Source organism: Anabrus simplex, chromosome 2 (genome assembly GCF_040414725.1).
Source record: "Anabrus simplex isolate iqAnaSimp1 chromosome 2, ASM4041472v1, whole genome shotgun sequence".
Taxonomy (NCBI): Eukaryota; Metazoa; Arthropoda; class Insecta; order Orthoptera; family Tettigoniidae; genus Anabrus; species Anabrus simplex.
In genome coordinates, this window is record NC_090266.1 from 169,000,724 (window position 1) to 169,019,427 (window position 18,704).

General features: G+C 41.6%; 1 protein-coding gene across 6 annotated transcripts in view; it reads right to left on the reverse strand.

Annotated features, from left to right (window-relative positions):
- Window positions 1-18,704, reverse strand: part of LOC136863966 (uncharacterized) — a 458,924-nt gene that overhangs the window by 104,981 nt on the left and 335,239 nt on the right. For all 6 annotated transcript variants that reach the window (XM_067140427.2, XM_067140426.2, XM_067140430.2 and 3 more), the window contains one exon: window positions 7,282-7,439. In XM_067140427.2, coding sequence (XP_066996528.2) covers window positions 7,282-7,439 — 158 coding nt within the window. The remainder of the gene's footprint in view (window positions 1-7,281; window positions 7,440-18,704) is intronic.

Genomic DNA, 18,704 nt, shown 5'->3' on the forward strand with positions numbered 1-18,704 from the left:
AATGGCACAGGATGTTCGATAGCAACTCATCGTAAAAGCAACACATTTCGCGGTTTATTCTTTGGTACTCGATACAGTAAAGTAAACTCGTGTCCCCGTCCCGAAGATAAAGTGGCTCTTTACAGGCACATCCCAGTAGAGGTGAGCTGGATATGCTATTTTCACCTCATACCAGCCCTCCTGCCATTCTTAAATCACTGACAGTACCGGGAATCGTACCCAGGCCTCCGAGGTCGATAGCTAATAACGCTAACTGTTACACTACGGAGGCGAACTTCGGTACTCAATGAATCAACAGACTTGTCTGATACACCCCAGGTTGCCATATTTATTCTTGGAGTTAACCACAATCTGAACGTTAACGAGGAATAACTGGATCTTGTGTTATTAAAATGCACTATTACCGGGAGAGTTGGCCGTGCGCGTAGAGGCGCGCGGCTGTGAGCTTGCATTCGGGAGATAGTAGGTTCGAATCCCACTATCGGCAGCCCTGAAGATGGTTTTCCGTGGTTTCCCATTTTCACACCAGGCAAATGCTGGGGCTGTACCTTAATTAAGGCCACGGCCGCTTCCTTCCAACTCCTAGGCCTTTCCTATCCTATCGTCACCATAAGACCTATCTGTGTCGGTGCGACGTAAAGCCCCTAGCAAAAAAAAATGCACTATTATGGGGGTGGATATTTCTTTAGGCTGTGGAGGAATCTAAGAATGTCGTTGGGCTGCCCTGAGATCGTCTGATATCTGCGACAACTGATGGGGCCCCAGCAATGTGGGACCAACGATCTGGATTTGTCGTGTTCGTGTGGTAGAAGATTCACAATTGAGGAGGCTGTGATCTCATTGCTGTTTACCATCTTGATCATCAAGTTCTATGTTCGAAAACCGCAAAGTCGGTGATGTGATGGAAAAAGTGATGAAACATGTCAATTACGTACGAACGAACACTCACTCATGGTCAGTTTCAACAGTTCCTCGGAGATATCAATTTGGAATACGGAGATAGGACGGTAGAAAGACTTTTCAATTTTCATTAAACTACATACCTTTTTTTTTTTTTATTGAAATGAAAGGTAAGTCTTCACCGGAACTTCGCGATCGTACCTGGGTTGCAAACTTTGCCTTTCTCGTGGATCTTACTGGTCATCTGAACACCATGATTACCACACTACAGAGCAGAGGCCAAATAATTACTTATATGATAAGTAAATTGCAAGTGTCCATTCCCAAACTCGCACTATGGATATGTCACTTATGAGAAGAAGACCGAGCGCACTTTCCAACGATGAACGCTATTCGTTATTCGTGCTGGAACATTATTGACTATGTCCATGTAGGCTACTCGGTGATACTCAGAATGATTGTAATTCTAGGAGTGAAGACAATGAGGCACCTGCAAATGAGTTTGTAGTTCTAGTAGTTACTTTCTCAATATTAGTCGAAAATATAGCAAGTAACTATTTAAATTGAACTAATATTGATGTTCAGTGTGAAAGAAGGCCTAAGGACTGCTTCAGCAATACCATTTGTCCGGCTGAGATTTTCAAGGCAATACTTCAGCAGCAGTATCCGCGACTGCATAGGTTGGCTGCGAAGATGATCACTATGTTTGGATCAAAGTACATGAGCAAGTATCCGTTATTATGAATCCTTCGGGAAAAAAGTAGTGTAACATTTTACGAGCCCCGTAATACAATTTAAGAATATGTATGTTTAGTCCTCAGCCCGATGGCTGGTTGGATCCTCAACAGCTCCGCCATCAGCTGTCATAGATGGCCTAGGCATCACTGAAGAGGTGTACTAGGGAAATGAGGAGTGAGGTAGTTTCCCGTTGCTTTCCTCACTGAGCCAGAAGTTGCTATTACATATCAGTCTGCCAAGCCCACTGAAATGCATGCACCAAGCTACCCTATGAACAATATTTTCACACCATTCATAGCAGGGACTGGCTGCAGAAGGAATGGCATTACTAGCATCACTCATACCTCAGTCACTTTCATTTTGTCAAAGCCAAGGATAAAGCTGAGACAGATCAATGAAAGTAACAAAATTGCTCTAGCCCATACCAGAAGACATAGTGCACTGTAAACACTAGGTCTCGCCAGCAAAGGCACATTTAAGAATATCGACTTCTTCAATGGATTAGAAGTTATTTTGTTGTAATATCTTTGGTGAAAACCCCTGTATATTGTTGGCAATGGACTGATATGTTACTTGTTCACTTAATTTTGTCTACTGCAATACCATAATAGTTAATATACTTGTGCTTTTTTCATGTTCTTTCTTCCACTATAAATTATGTGCGTAGTTTATTTGTGTCATGAGCTAAATAAAGAAATACATAATTCATGGTAGGGCCTACTAGTGAAAATTAATTCCCTGGACTCTGAGCTTTGAATGGAACATTTTGATTGTATGATCATTAACTGAATACGATTCAATCAATCAATCAATCAATCAATCAATCAATCAATCAATCAATCAATCAATCAATCAATCAATCAATCAATCAATCAATCAATCAATCAATCAATCGATCGATCAATCAATCAATCAATCAATCAATCAATCAATCCATCAATTCCTTATTTTCAAATACAGTCATGGCACTAATAGCAAATTACAATGGAAGAATCTTCTCTTAAAAACTTCAAGTTGCTCCTACACTTAGTTATGTTTCCTTTCCATAGAGATTCTCACTGCTGGTCGTTTTATCGGTACTGATTAAAGGAGTGTGCGAATGAATCACGTAAAGTTTCCTCTAACGACAGACTACTGTGTTTCTTTTCGCACTCTTAGTTGTTCGGCTAGACGTGTTTCTTCATTGCTGTCAAATATAGCGGCAAATGCGAGCGGGAAACCGGTACCAGAGCCGGTGTTTCGTACTCTGAGAGAAATTGTATTTGCATTACCTACGTTTGTGCTAGCGATATGCTCACAAGAAAGCAACAGAATGAAGAGTGCAACTGGTTTCCGGCATCTCGAAAACAGACACACAACATATAATCTTAACATCACGTTCACGGCCACATGGTCCTCTAGTTCTACCAGTAGCCATCCAGGCAATTCATTTAATCTTGAAATGAAACTAGTGTTCATGCAGAGTGTATATTGCACCCATAAGGCGAACTGTGAGCTTGCATCCAGGGTGTCAGGTTTTACATGTAGGCTCTTTCTTCTTTCTGCCTATGTGGTTTTTCCCTGACCCTTCAATACCATACTTCAACACCATATACCTAACACAAACTCTTGCCGTGGTAGCGAGTCTGACTCGGAAACCGGCAGATACTCCTTGTATCACCTCCCACTCCTCCCTGCTATCTCTTTCTTCTTCTTAGAAATAATAGCATGTCGGAGGCCATGTAGATTGAGTTGATGGTCACGCGGGGGGAGCGGGCTTCGGGGGCCCCCCCGAAGAAAAAAAAATTGCATCCAGGAGGTAGTGAATTCGAACCCAACTGTCGGCAGCCCTGAAGATGGTTTTCCGTGGTTTCCCACCAGGCAAATGCTGGGGCTGTACCTAAATTGAGGCCACGGCCGCTTCCTTTCCACTCCTAGGCCTTTCCTATCCTTTCGTCGACATAAGACCTATCTGTGTCGTTGCGACGTAAAACCAATTGTTAAAAAATTAATTCATCCATCAACAGGTGGAGATACCGGTTTTCAAGTTTCCGGAACCGATTCAACCCGGTTCCATTGCAGGCACCGTGCCCGACGTGTGCAGCACGTAGGGGCCCATTAATATTCTGGGGTGGCATTGTATAGGGTCACTACACACCTTACGTGATTGTTCAGGGTACACTAAATGCTCCAAAATACAGGGACGACGTTCTGCAACCAATAGTTGAACCGTAACGTCAACCTTACGGTGGATACTTCAACTTAATGGATGATAACTCTCACGTCCAGCGTGCCCATATAGTAATATATTTCTTCAATGTACTAGTTTAACCCGAATGGAGTGGCCTGACTGTTCCCCAGGCATGAACCCCATGGAATATGTCTTGGATAGATTAAAACGGGCTGTGTATCGATTTTCTGACTGACCACGTACTCTGAAAGGCTTCCGCAGAACTACCAGTGATGAATACGACGATTTGGACCAAAAATGGCTAGATGATTTTGCGGGCCATATGCCAAGACGGATTCAAGCACGTATGTTTTTTTTTGCTAGTAGCTTTACGTCGCACCGACACAGATAGGTCTTATGGCGTAGATGGGAGAGGAAATGCCTAGGAGTTGGAAGGAAGTGGCCTTGGCCTTAATTAAGGTACAGCCCAAGCATTTTTCTGGTGTGAAATGGGAAACCACGGAAAACAATCTTCAGTGTTGCCGACAGTGGGATTCGAACCCACTATCTCCCGGATGCCAAGCACGTGTGCGCACAAGGATAACGTTCTCAAAATTAATGTGAAAAACTCCAACTGAAGAACCAATTACGCAATCCTGTATAGAAATGTTCTCATTTTTGGTCTGCTAGTCAGGAAGTCATGCAAAATCATTGTAATTTTACGGTTTGGGTCGGTTTCTTGCCATGCACTATATACTTCATATGTGATGAAAGAAAACTTCGTTTGATAAGGTTCGAGTCGCGGCTGATGCATGGGGAATTTTTGATATGTAAAGTCACGTCCTAGTGGCCAGGATTCTACGAAAAACTTGAGGCCCTGTGGCTATGATCTCAATATCAACCGCTACGTCTTTCCTGCTTGTTTTTACTTATTTGATGTGTGTACGGTTGACAGTTAATCTAATGATAATAAACGTGCCATAAAGAACAAGAAGCGAACTCTGGGATACATTTCATTAAGTGTCTTGGCCTTACTGCCCAGCCAGATGGATTGAAACGCTGGCCGAGGCGGGAATCCAACGCATGGCCTTTATGCGGTATGCAAGACGCCCTGGTCCGCCTCTGTGGTGTAGTGGTTAATGTGATTAGCTGCCACCCCCGGAGGCCCGGGTTCTATTCCAGGCTCTGCCACGAAATTTGAAAAGTGGTACGAGGACTGGAACGGGGTCCACTCAGCCTCGGGTGGTCAAATGAGTAGAGGTGGGTTCGATTCCCACCTCAGCCATCCTGGAAGTGATTTTCCGTGGTTTCCCACTTCTCCTCGAGGCAAATGCTGGGATGGCACCTGACTTAAGGTCACGGCCGCTTCCTTCCCTCTTCCTTGCCTGTCCCATCCAATCTTCCCATCCCCCCGCAAAGCCCCTGTTCAGCATAGCAGGTGAGGCCGCCTGGGCGAGGTACTGGTCATCCTCCCCAGTTGTATCCCCGACCCAATGTCTCACGCTCCAGGACACTGCCCTTGAGGTGGTAGACGCGGGATCCCTCGCTGAGTCCGAGGGAAAAGACAACCCTGGAGGGTAAGCAGTGGCTACCGTTAAAGAAAGACATATTCAAATAATGTTATAAACATTGTCATATATGTAAGAAAACAAAATAAGGCAGTATTACAGACGAATCCTTTGAGATATACACCATTCACATACATGACTGTAACTGAATGAATTTCAAATAATAATGGGGTTAAAAATGTAAAATAATAGTGGAAGTTATACTAATCTAATGGAGGAAGGACATTACAAATATCACAAGAAGAGGGAAGAATGTACTATGTTTCAAAGTAATGGGGGAGTATAGTGCATATTTTGTTATTTATTATGTTCTGTATTACTATATGGTTGGTAGTAATATTATGGTTATGAACATTAATTGCAAGTGCCAGCGTTTGGTATCATGATTAATGTGCTGATGGATTGATAAACGCTACCTGTCATCAACTGTATTTGGGAAACACTGCAAAATGTACCTTCTAAACAACCATCACGTAATACGACCAGCACCTTCAGTTGAGAGGAACAAGTGGATTTGAGCAATTTTTAAGGGCAGTACATTCAAATGAATTAGATGTTAATGAGGTAAAAGTTACTTTACAGTTAGGCAGGGTAGAAGCAGCAAGGTGCTACTAGCAACGAAATAATGGCCTTTTTGAGTAAATACAAAATACAGCGTGCAATACTGGAATATTATTAGAGCTACTTACTCGTTCTGTATAAATGTTATTAGATCTAGTCAGAGTTTCTATTAATTCATGACAACTTTACGAGACAGAAGTTACGGAAATGGACACGAGTGAGGGATTAAATAACGATTTTTAGTGTGACCTTCAAATTCACAAAATAAGAAGTCACTCTCTGAACTGAGTTTGTGTATCAGCACAAACAATACATTGTTTAATTTGCCTACATGTTCCCAATAACATCACACAATGAGATGATTAGTTATTTGTCCAAGACAAACAGTAACATTCCATTGTTTATGTGTAGGAGGCTCTTTTACCTTTTGCAACAGCGTTTTCAAATTATGCAAATACGCATATCATCCATTTTCGATATTTTATTTATTTCTTCTTTCATTTGAGGCAATATTTTGATTTTACAGTTTTCCATACTGGTCTATGTTATAGTAGCAATCACTTCCCAAGTATTCTATTTACGACGTTTCTTAGCTTTTGTAAGAATAAACATTTCTTGAATTTCATTTAGTGTCCTTCGCCTGGTACGGATAATATATTTTTCTTCATTTAATGCACTTATAACCTTCTTCACAGATTGTACACAACAACATCGAAGTCCTCACATGCTCTTCGACCTCCTCTGTATTCGCAGAGTGTGTCACCGTCCGTTACAACATTTCAGGGTAGAGCAACGTGTTATGTTTTATGTCATAGGACGTTTCACTAGTAGCAATGCTAAGCATGTTGGTGACCTATGGAAGATAATGCATCTTACTTTGCCTGAAACTAACTCTTATAGTAGAGAAATATTACCTCTTGTTTTAGTCGAGTGTGATGACACATGTTACACTGGAAAAAAATGGAAATCGAAAGCTACGTGATCCCCAGAGAAGGATGGTTTATGTACGCAAACGTGTGTTTTTTTTTGACTGAGTAATTCCTCGGGTAAATTTTGGGATAGTATCGCATTTGAAATCAACGTGTACATCTCCCATGCCTCGTCTATAAACGAAAACAGTTACACAAATTATTACGCGTATCATAAGAAAATACGTCACTAGACACAATTCATACACCCTGAAGTACACAGGGCAAATGGGTACGACATTTCTAGCCCCTGAAATGAAACGACAGTAACCAAACGAAATTTTGTCACTCTTTATATAATTCAATAACATCAAGGTTTTTTTACAATTTCCCCAAACAAACAAAGATATTAATATCGAGAAATTTGTTAAGTAGAATGTGGCTTGTTCGCACCCACCTCCATGATGATTTTCAGTCCCTGTGAGTCCGTAATACGGCTGCTCTTTTTCGTCTCCTTGAGTAAGCTGATGAACCACGTGCAAGGTATCCAGTAGGTGTTGAACTCAACACTCGGCACAGACTGGTACATCTCCAGTTCTGTAACCGTCATGAAGCCTGGGGAAGACACAATACAACTCTCAGCTACATGCAGTCTCTCTCTCTCTTTCTCTTACAGAATAAAACTGCACGTGAAATTAGAAGGGATTTCATGGTCTTCTACAGGGTGTGCAAAATAAAATTTGCCCGCAAAATTTTTACAATAGGATTGACGCGGGATTGACCCTTGTTAATGACCATCACAGAAGATGCTGGAAATAGCTACCGTTGACGTCGCTGCAGCGCTGTGCTTGATTTATCAAACTGTGAGACACGGATAGCAGCTATGCCTGAGGGATAGCAGCAATATCGCTTGCAGTATTCTGCTGTAGCTCTTTCATTATGTGAGGATTATTTGAGTACACTTGACCCTTCAATTTGCCACACAGGTGAAAATCTCAGGGAGTGAGATCAGGTGATCGAGGTGGCCAGTTGACTGCACTGCCTCTGCTGATTTTCCTCTCCTCACCGAACTCCTCATGCACTCGTGACAAGGTTGTCAATGCGGTGTGTGATGTTTCCCTTTCTTGTTGAAAATATCCATACAGATGTTCATCTTCTGTGAATTCAACCACACTTGGATTAAACAGTATCTGGACATACCGGATAACATTAACATTTTGGTGAAAGGATCCTGTTACGATGCGGACACCAGACATTGCGCACCACACACCATCTTGAGATTATGCAACGGCTTTTCGACGTACTGATAGGGATTTTCTGATGCCTAATGGCGACGTACTCGGGACAGAACATGCAAAATGTGCGCACGCGCAGCTATGTGACAGCAACCGACCGGTGCATTGAAATCACGGTTCCCAACATTTCCTTTGATGGCAAATTTCCTGTTCATTAACAATGGTCAATTCCGCGTCAGTCTTATAAGTAATTTTCGGGCCAGTTTTAATTTGCTCATCCGGTACAACACTCACCAAGCATTGCCATGCAAAGCAGGACCATAGACTAAAATGTATAACCGGGGAAAATAGGACAGTTGTGATGGGATAATGTCCCTTTCCAGTTCCTGACATTTATTCATTTATAGGTAAAGAACATTTTAAGGGAGTAACACGGGAAAGTAAAGGTACTGGAACTTCCAGAAATGTGCAATTTAACAGGCAAGATAGATACTGGAAACCTTGAAAATGGGAAATTAATTTTTCCATTATTAAATACTTGCAAGGTAAATTTTGTGTTTTATCAAAATATACTTAAATGAAAATATTCAACGTACACGTTCCATAAACGCGGGATAAGGAATTAATGTTCACCATCTATACTAAAGAGTAGATCAATGCACACCCGTTGCTTTAACAAGTAACTTGTACAATTTCTATTTTTTTGGTAAGTTTATTAAGAGATCTCAGCAACGGATGTGCACAGGGTCCGAAAATAAATTGATTTGTTTATGAACGGGGCCCATTATTACATGTTCAAATTGCTAGAAGTATTAGAAACTCACACATATCCCTTTGGTTCCACTCAGGAATAGTATTATTCCAGAATTAGTTCAGTAGATAGGCTGCGTCATTTTCTTAGTGAAAGGGCTATGTTTGAATTTCCAGAATTACAAATACTTGAAAATATCGGACCAATGTTCCAAATGTAGTATGTAAAATGCAAGGGATGCGCGGAATATTCTATAGTACCTAGGGATATTCAGAATATGCAGATATATTTTCCATATGCATCCTAAGCCAGTATATAATTTTATTTTAGTTTGTGTTAGCATTTACATTCAAATAAGTAAAGGCAAGCAAAGGATAAATAAAGGCCAACAAGGGCATGATTGTGTTCTATTCGGATAATGGTTATGAGGGCAAGTGAACCTACGGCACACCAAGCCGGGTGACTTGATCCACCAAAAGGAACTTGATGTTGCCTATAGAAACTAGGAATAATGTGCCCATCATCCTGTGTAATCAGTGCGTGATGAACACTTTCCGATAAACTGTGTTGTTTAGATCTGTAAGAGTGTGTCTATCACTTACTCAACGTATCCTTCTTCATGGCATCTCTCTGGCGCCTTATATTCTTTATAGTCTCGAGTCCTATATCCTTTCATTTCCTTGAGAAATCAGATCAATATGACAAATTTATTTCAATTTATCATTTCGAGAAACACATCTAAAACTGATATAGCAGTGTGGCTGAGTTCGGAAAAAGGACCATTCTGAATGGAGAAACATTCTAGGTGTTGAATTCATCACACAATTTAATTGATAGTGGATAATTTGTCGCACATATTAGTAACACACAAGTTAGAAACTTTCTCTAGCATGTATGTCTCTCAAAAAAGAAGAAGTAATATAGGATACTAACAGTATGCAAAACATTTCTCAGGTAAAAAATATGCCCCTGCGCTATCAGCATAATCATTCTACAAAATATTAACTGGACCGGTTGTTCAAAAGTAAAAGCCATCCTGTTTAACACACAATATTTGCCTTAATAATTGAATTAATTCTCCTTAAAACAGTTTACGTATAGTGGACTGCGGAGGATATAAATCACTACGTGTTATTTGCCATCGAAACGAAGGAGTCTCGAATCATTATGTGATACGGTTAAAAGTGAACGGAAAACTTGAATGGGAAAGAATGGAAGGGCAGTGACGAAGCGGTCTAGAAATATTAGAAAGTACAATTACTACATGAGCGATCAATTAAGAAAGTGGAGTGAAGAAAGCTTGCACAGTATCTGAAAGTGTACCCATAATCGTAAAAAAAAATTGAAGAATAATGAATATCAAAACCTACTTGAAATTAAACTCCACCTGAGTTTATGTGAACAAGATAAAAACAAATAATAATATAATATAATATAATATAATATAATATAATATAATATAATATAATATAATATAATATAATATAATATAATATAATATAATATAATATCCAAACCAAAACAAAAAACCAGACCCCATGGCGCTACAGCCCTTGAAGGGCCTTGGCCTACCAAGCGACCGCTGCTCAGCCCGAAGGCCTGCAGATTGCAAGGTGTCGTGTGGTCAGCACGACGAATCCTCTCAGCCGTTATTCTTGGCTTTTGAGACCGAGACCTCTATCTCACCGTCAGATGGATCCTCAATTCTAATCACATAGGCTGAGTGGACCTCGAACCAGCCCTCGGGCCCTGGTAAAAATCCCTGACCTGGCCGGGAATCGAACCCGGGGCCTCCGAGTAAGAGGCAGGCACGCTACACCTACACCACGGCGCCGGCTATAATATAATATAATATAATATAATATAATATAATATAATATAATATAATATAATATAATATAATATAATATAATATAATATAATATAATATAATAATGTTATTTGCTTTACGCCCCACTAACTACTTTTACGGTCTTCGGAGACGCCGAGGTGCCGGAATTTAGTCCCACAGGAGTTCTTTTACGTGCCAGTAAATCTACCGACACGAGACTGTCGTATTTGAGCACCTTCAAATACCACCGGACTGAGCCAGGATCGAACCTGCCAAGTTGGGGTTAGAAGGCCAGCGCCTTAACCGTCTGAGCCACTCAGCCCGGCACAATATAATATAATATAATATAATATAATATAATATAATATAATATAATATAATATAATATAATATAATATAATATAATATAATATCCTTCTCTGTATGGAGTGAAATTACGAAAGTTAAATAGAAGAAAAAGGAATCATATCTTTGATGTTTACGTAGAAATGATTATCTACAAGATTATAAAATCTGAATAACAAATATAGCAAACAAATACATGAAAAATTCTATTTCGGAAAGCTAGAAAATGACGTGCTCCGAAGGTAAACTATGGTATACCAAATAATCACACTTAAATAAACATCAAAAGGAAAGTGCATAATTATACTGAGAAAGTATCAGACGCAAAATCAGGCACTTGTTAATAAGACTTGAACAAGTTCACATGACTTTAGACGAGAAGAACGCCCCATCTTCTCCTGGATTAGTAGATAGAATTAATATGTCTCTAATCAATCAATCAATACTGATCTGCATTTAGGGCAGTCGCCCAGGTGGCAGATTCCCTATCTGTTGCTTTCCTAGCCTTTTCCGAAATGATTTCAAAGAAATTGGAAATTTATTGAACATCTCCCTTGGTAAGTTATTCCAATCCCTAACTCCCCTTCCTATAAACGAATATTTGCCCCAGTTTGTCCTCTTGAATTCCAACTTTATCTTCATATTGTGATCTTTCCTACTTTTATAAACGCCATTCAAACTTATTCGTCTACTAATGTCATTCCACGCCATCTCTCCGCTGACAGCTCGGAACATACCACTTAGTCGAGCAGCTCTTCTTCTTTCTCTCAATTCTTCCCAACCCAAACATTGCAACATTTTTGTAACGCTACTCTTTTGTCGGAAATCACTCAGAACAAATCGAGCTGCTTTTCTTTGGATGTTTTCCAGTTCTTGAATCAGGTAATCCTGGTGAGGGTCCCATACACTGGAACCATACTCTAGTTGGGGTCTTACCAGAGACTTATATGCCCTCTCCTTTACATCCTTACTGCAACCCCTAAACACCCTCATAACCATGTGCAGAGATCTATACCCTTTATTTACAATCCCATTTATATGATTACCCCAATGAAGATCTTTCCTTATATTAACACCTAGATACTTACAATGATCCCCAAAAGGAACTTTCACCCCATCAACGCAGTAATTAAAACTGAGAGGACTTTCCCTATTTGTGAAACTCACAACTTGACTTTTAACCCCGTTTATCAACATACCATTGCCTGCTGTCCATCTCACAACATTTTTGAGGTCACGTTGCAGTTGCTCACAATCTTGTAACTTATTTATCACTCTATAGAGAATAACATCATCCGCAAAAAGCCTTACCTCCGATTTCACTCCTTTACTCATTGTTGTTGTTTGAGTCATCAGTCCATAGACTGGTTTGATGCAGCCCTCCATGCCACCCTATCCTGTGCTAACCTTTTCATTTCTACGTAACTATTGCATCCTACATCTGCTCTAATCTGTTTGTCATATTCATACCTTGGTCTACCCCTACCGTTCTTGCCACCTACACTTCCTTCAAAAACCAACTGAACAAGTCCTGGGTGTCTTAAGATGTGTCCTATCATTCTATCTCTTCTTCTCGTCAAATTTAGCCAAATCGATCTCCTCTCACCAATTCGATTCAGTATCTCTTCATTCGTGATTCGATCTATCCATCTCACCTTCAGCATTCTTCTATAACACCACATTTCAAAAGCTTCTATTCTCTTTCTTTCTGAGCTAGTTATCGTCCATGTTTCACTTCCATACAATGCCACGCTCCACACAAAAGTCTTCAAAAACATCTTTCTAATTCCGATATCAATGTTTGAAGTGAGCAAATTTCTTTTCTTAAGAAAGCTCTTCCTTGCTTGTGCTAGTCTGCATTTTATGTCCTCCTTACTTCTGCCATCGTTGGTTATTTTACTACCCAAGTAACAATATTCATCTACTTCCTTTAAGACTTCGTTTCCTAATCTAATATTTCCTATATCACCTGCCTTCGTTCGACTGCACTCCATTACTTTTGTTTTGGACTTATTTATTTTCATCTTGTACTCCTTACCTAAGACTTCATCCATACCATTCAGCAACTTCTCGAGATCTTCTGCAGTCTCAGATAAAATAACAATATCATCGGCAAATCTCAAGGTTTTGATTTCCTCTCCTTGGACTGTGATTCCATTTCCAAATTTCTCTTTGATTTCCTTTACTGCCTGTTCTATGTAAACATTGAAAAGGAGAGGGGACAAACTGCAGCCTTGCCTCACTCCTTTCTGGATTGCTGCTTCTTTTTCAAAGCCCTCGATTCTTATCACTGCAGACTGATTTTTATACAGGTTGTAGATAATTCTTCGTTCTCGGTATCTGATCCCTATCATCTTCAGAATCATAAATAGCCTGGTCCAATCAACATTATCGAATGCCTTTTCTAGATCTACGAATGCCATGTACGTGGGCTTGTCCTTCTTGATTCGATCCTCTAAGATCAGACGTAAAGTCAGGATTGCTTCACGTGTTCCTACATTTCTTCTGAAGCCAAATTGATCTTCCCCCAACTCAGCTTCAACTTGTTTTTCCATTCTTCTGTAAATAATACGTGTTAAAATTTTGCAGGCATGAGATACTAAACTAATAGTGCGGTAGTTTTCACACCTGTCAGCACCGGCTTTCTTGGGAATAGGTATAACAACATTCTGCCGAAAATCGGATGGGACTTCTCCTGTCTCATACATCTTGCACACTAAATGAAATAACCTTACCATGCTGGTTTCTCCTAAGGCAGTCAGTAATTCAGAGGGAATATCATCAATTCCAGGTGCCTTGTTCCTATTTAGGTCACTCACAGCTCTGTCAAACTCTGACCTCAAAATTGGGTCTCCCATTTCATCAGCATCAACAGCCTCTTCATGTTCCAGAACGAAATTATCTACATCGTTACCTTGATACAACTGTTGGATATGCTCCTGCCATCTTTCTGCTTTGTCTTCTTTCCCTAGAAGTGGCTTTCCATCTGAGCTCTTAATATTCATGCACCTAGATTTCCTTTCTCCAAAGGTTTCCTTGATTTTCCTGTATGCAGCATCTACCTTTCCCAGGACCATACAGCCTTCGACATCCTTGCACTTCTCCTTCAGCCATTCTTCCTTAGCTACCTTGCACTTTCTATCCACTTGATTCTTTAATCGCCTGTATTCTTTTCTGCCCTCTTCATTTCTAGCATTCTTGTATTTTCGTCGTTCATCAATCAGGTCTAGTATCTCCTGAGTTATCCACTGATTCTTAGTTGATCTTTTCTTCCTTCCTAACATTTCTTCAGCAGCCCTACTGACTTCATTTTTCATGACTCTCCACTCTTCCTCTACTGTGTTTCTTTCAGCCTTTTCATTTAGTCCTTGTGCAACATGTTCCTTGAAACGATCCATCACACTCTTTTCTTTCAACTTGTCTAGATCCCATCTTTTTGCATTCTTTCCTTTCTTCAATTTCTTCAACTTCAGATGGCATTTCATGACCAACAAGTTGTGGTCAGAGTCCACGTCTGCTCCTGGGAAAGTTTTGCAATCCAACACCTGGTTTCTGAATCTCTGCCTAATCATAATGAAGTCTATTTGATACCTTCCAGTGTCTCCAGGTCTCGTCCACGTATACAGCCGTCGTTTGTGGTGTTTGAACCAAGTATTGGCGAGGACTAAATTATGGTCAGTGCAGAATTCAACCAGCCGACTTCCTCTTTCGTTCCTTTGCCCCAATCCAAATTCTCCTACTGTGGTACCTTCTCTTCCTTGGCCTACCACTGCGTTCCAGTCTCCCATCACAATTAGATTCTCGTCACCTTTGACATATTGTATTAAATCTTCTATCTCCTCATATATTCTTTGAATTTCTTCATCATCCGCTGAACTAGTAGGCATATAGACCTGCACTATTGTGGTGGGCATTGGTTTGGTGTCTATCTTGGCGACTATAATTCTTTCACTATGCTGGTCGTAGTAGCTTATCCGCTGCCCTATTTTCTTATTCATTATTAAACCAACTCCTGCATTACCCCTGTTTGATTTCGTGTTGATAATTCGGTAGTCGCCTGACCAAAAATCCTGTTCTTCCTGCCAACGTACTTCACTTATACCAACTACATCTAACTTTAGCCTATCCATCTCCCTTTTCAGATTCTCTAACCTACCACAACAATTCAAACTTCTAACATTCCACGCTCCGACTCGCAGAATGTCAGTATCCATCTTCCTGATGATCGCCCCCTCTCGTGTAGTCCCCACCCGGAGATCCGAATGGGGGACTAGTTTACCTCCGGAATATTTTATCCGGGAGGAAGCCATCATCAGTACATCTTTCATACAGAGAGAGCTGCATGTCCTCGGGAGGTGGTTACGGCTGTAGTTTCCCGTTGCTTTCAGCCGTGTAGCAGTATCAACACAGCTAAGCCATGTTGAGTATTATTACAAGGCCGTATCAGTCAATCATCTAGACTGCCGCCCTTGCAACAACCGAAAGGCTGCTACCCCCCTTTCGATGAACCATTCGTTAGTCTGGTCTCTCAACAGATACCCATCCGATATGGTTGCACCTGCGGCTCGGCTATCTGCATCATTGGGACACGCAAGCCTCCCCACCGCGGCAAGGTCACATGGTTCGCAGAGGAGGCCTTTACTCATATCATTTATATATATAAGAAAACATAAAGGTCCGATAACACTGCCCTGAGGAACTCCCCTCTCAACTATTACAGGGTCAGACAAAACTTCACCTACTCTAACTCTCTGAGATCTATTTTCTAGAAATATAGCAACCCATTCAGTCACTCTTTTGTCTAGTCCAACTGCACTCATTTTTGCCAGTAGTCTCGCATGATCCACCCTATCAAATGCTTTAGACAGGTCACAGCTAATAATTATTTTAATATACAACTCATGCGATGTATTTCTTTTGAAGGAGAATAAGTACCTATATGTTTTAACTTGAGAATGCAGTGTTCAAAACAAGTTTAACACGTTACGATTTCACATAGTATATGTTACAGTACCTCATTTTACAGTGGGCACTGGGAGTGCACAGTAGCGCAAACCCAGATCATGTTCGATATTTGTCCGACAGGAGACATTTGTCGTATCGGCCACTTTAACAACACTTCTAAGGTCGGTGGTGTATAGAGAGCACGTACAGGTAGACACCAACGTTTGGTAACCGACAACGTATGGGACTCCTACTCAAAGCAGCTCGCAGAGAGGATCGATATTTGTTACTTTCAGCACGCGTAGGCCCACTGCTCTGCCACCTCGTTCCGTCAGGATCTTCGGGGGCCCACTGGAGTGAATGTGTCAGATCAGACAATGATAATGATTATTTCGTGTGGTCATTGCAGCGCTTGTTATGCAGACTCTCCGACGATGGTGGGCGGCATCTGTCGTCTATGGGAAACTGCGTGTTAACCAGCCTTCGGGCTGAAGACTGAACATACATTGGAATATTGTGTAGATGAGACAGTGCGAAAACGGGTGCATGACGGGGCACTGATAAGGAGGCTGAGCCGAAAGCTTAACTTAAACCACTCGACGGAGAAGCTCGTGTGAGGTGGGCAACAACTCATAACCCATGGCGTCAGGGACAGTGGAAGTGTACGCTCTTTTGTGATGAGATCACCATAAGCTTGCACCCGTGCAATAAGAGCACGGAGTCGATCTGGTGAGAGTTGGAACGATCCCTTCAAGCTGGAGCGCCATCAGCAGCTAGGCGGATAGACAGATAGATAAAGCCTTTATTGTCCGTGGCGAATTTAGGTCTCCTGGCCCTCCACTACAATTAACCACATGCATATTATCACATAAGTTATTAATTCTATAAAACTGATTAAAAACTTAAAATACGAGGATTGGGGAAAAAGTCATGGCAACTATTCTTTTTCTTGTAGATATGTGAACGGATCACAAAGGTATATGTGTCGTGTGGAAGTTCTGCAGGCATAGTGTGTATGCAGAACAACAGATGGCTCTGTGATAGCTGGTAGTAGCGCAGCGAGGGCTGTGAATCAGTCAGTTGGTGAGTGTCGTGCGAGATGGAAGTAACCCGTGTTGAGCAGCGCGCTTATATCAAAATAGCTGTTCTCCGAGAGAGAAATGCTATGAAATGTCACAGTGAATTGGTGGAAGCCCATGGGAATAATGCCCTACCATACCGTACAGTAGCACAGTGGGTAGGAAAGTTTCAGCAAGGACGTGTGTCAACCAGTGATGAGCAACGTTCGGGACGACCTGTCAGTGTGCGGACCGACGTGGCACATGCCGTCATCGAGCAGCTCCTGGAGGAAGACAGACGATGGACGCTACTGGAGTTATAGAGGGCAAATGGCATCGAGAAACGCACCGTCCACAGGATATTGCGTAATGAACTGCAACTGCTCAAAATCGCATCGCGGTGGGTACCGCATGCACTGACGGAATTTTAAAGGTGGGTGCGCTATGCAATATGTTCCGACCGCCTTGCACGCTGGCAACGGGACGGCGATCAATTCTTGTCACGAATAATCGTCATCGATTAATTTTGGGCCAGGGCATACGAACCAGAACTGAAACGTCAGTCCGCGGAGTGGCGACATGCTGGATCACCAAGGAGGCAGAAGGTCCGTCAGAATCCTTGCACTTTGTTCCACATGGCAGAACAGTGACCGCACAGTACTACAGGGACTTCCTGCTGTGACAAGTACGACGTGGCGTTCGGGAGAAACATCCGGATCTTGTGGACAGTGCAATAATCCTGCACGACAATGCGAAACCACATAAATCAGAGTGTGTAGGGCAGCTACTGCGACGCTGGGGATAGGAAGAATTGGAGCACCCGCCGTACTCTCCCGACATTTCACCCTGTGACTTTGATCTCATTCGAAAGATTAAGGAACCACTACGTGGTAGGCGGTTTGCAACACGAGACACATTGCTAATGCTGTGCGCCAACAGGTGACCCAATTCACACATGGTGCGATAAATGCTGAGGCAGATGGTATTCAGCGCCTCCCACATCGTTGGCAGCGTGTGGTGTCAGTAGCAGAGGACTATTTTGAGGGTCTTTAGGCCCAGATTTGTCGTGTCAACTTCATGTGTACTGTGTTGTCATTCGTTTGCACCGGGAAGGCCATATTGCCCTGTATACTATTGTAATAAATTAGTGTGTTCCGATATTTCAGTGCTATTCATTGTCCACACATATAGTTAACACCCTGTCCTTTCGTCTATATATGTCAAATTTCCCAACCATACTGGTATCTTCGAGAAAAAAATAGTTGCCATGACTTTTGCCCCAACCCTCGTTAAAGGAATAGTAATATTTAGGGGAGAAAAGAGAAGAAAAAAGAAGGAACTACCTACATTGTACTGATTTGAGAAGTATTAACTTTATTACAATGAATCAGAGAATACCGAGCTCGATAGCTGCAGTCGCTTAAGTGCGGCCAGTATCCAGTATTCGGGAGATAGTAGGTTCGAACCCCACTGTCGGCAGCCCTGAAAATGGTTTTCCGTGGTTTCCCCATTTTCACACCAGGCAAATGCTGGGGCTGTACCTTAATTAAGGCCACGGCCGCTTCCTTCCCACTCCTAGCCCTTTCCTGTCCCATCGTCGCCGTAAGACCTATCTGTGTCGGTGCGACGTAAAACAACTAGCAAAAAAAAAGAATCAGAGAAACGCAAAAGGTGTCAAAATACTAACAATAAAAGTATTAAATATGTTTAAGAATA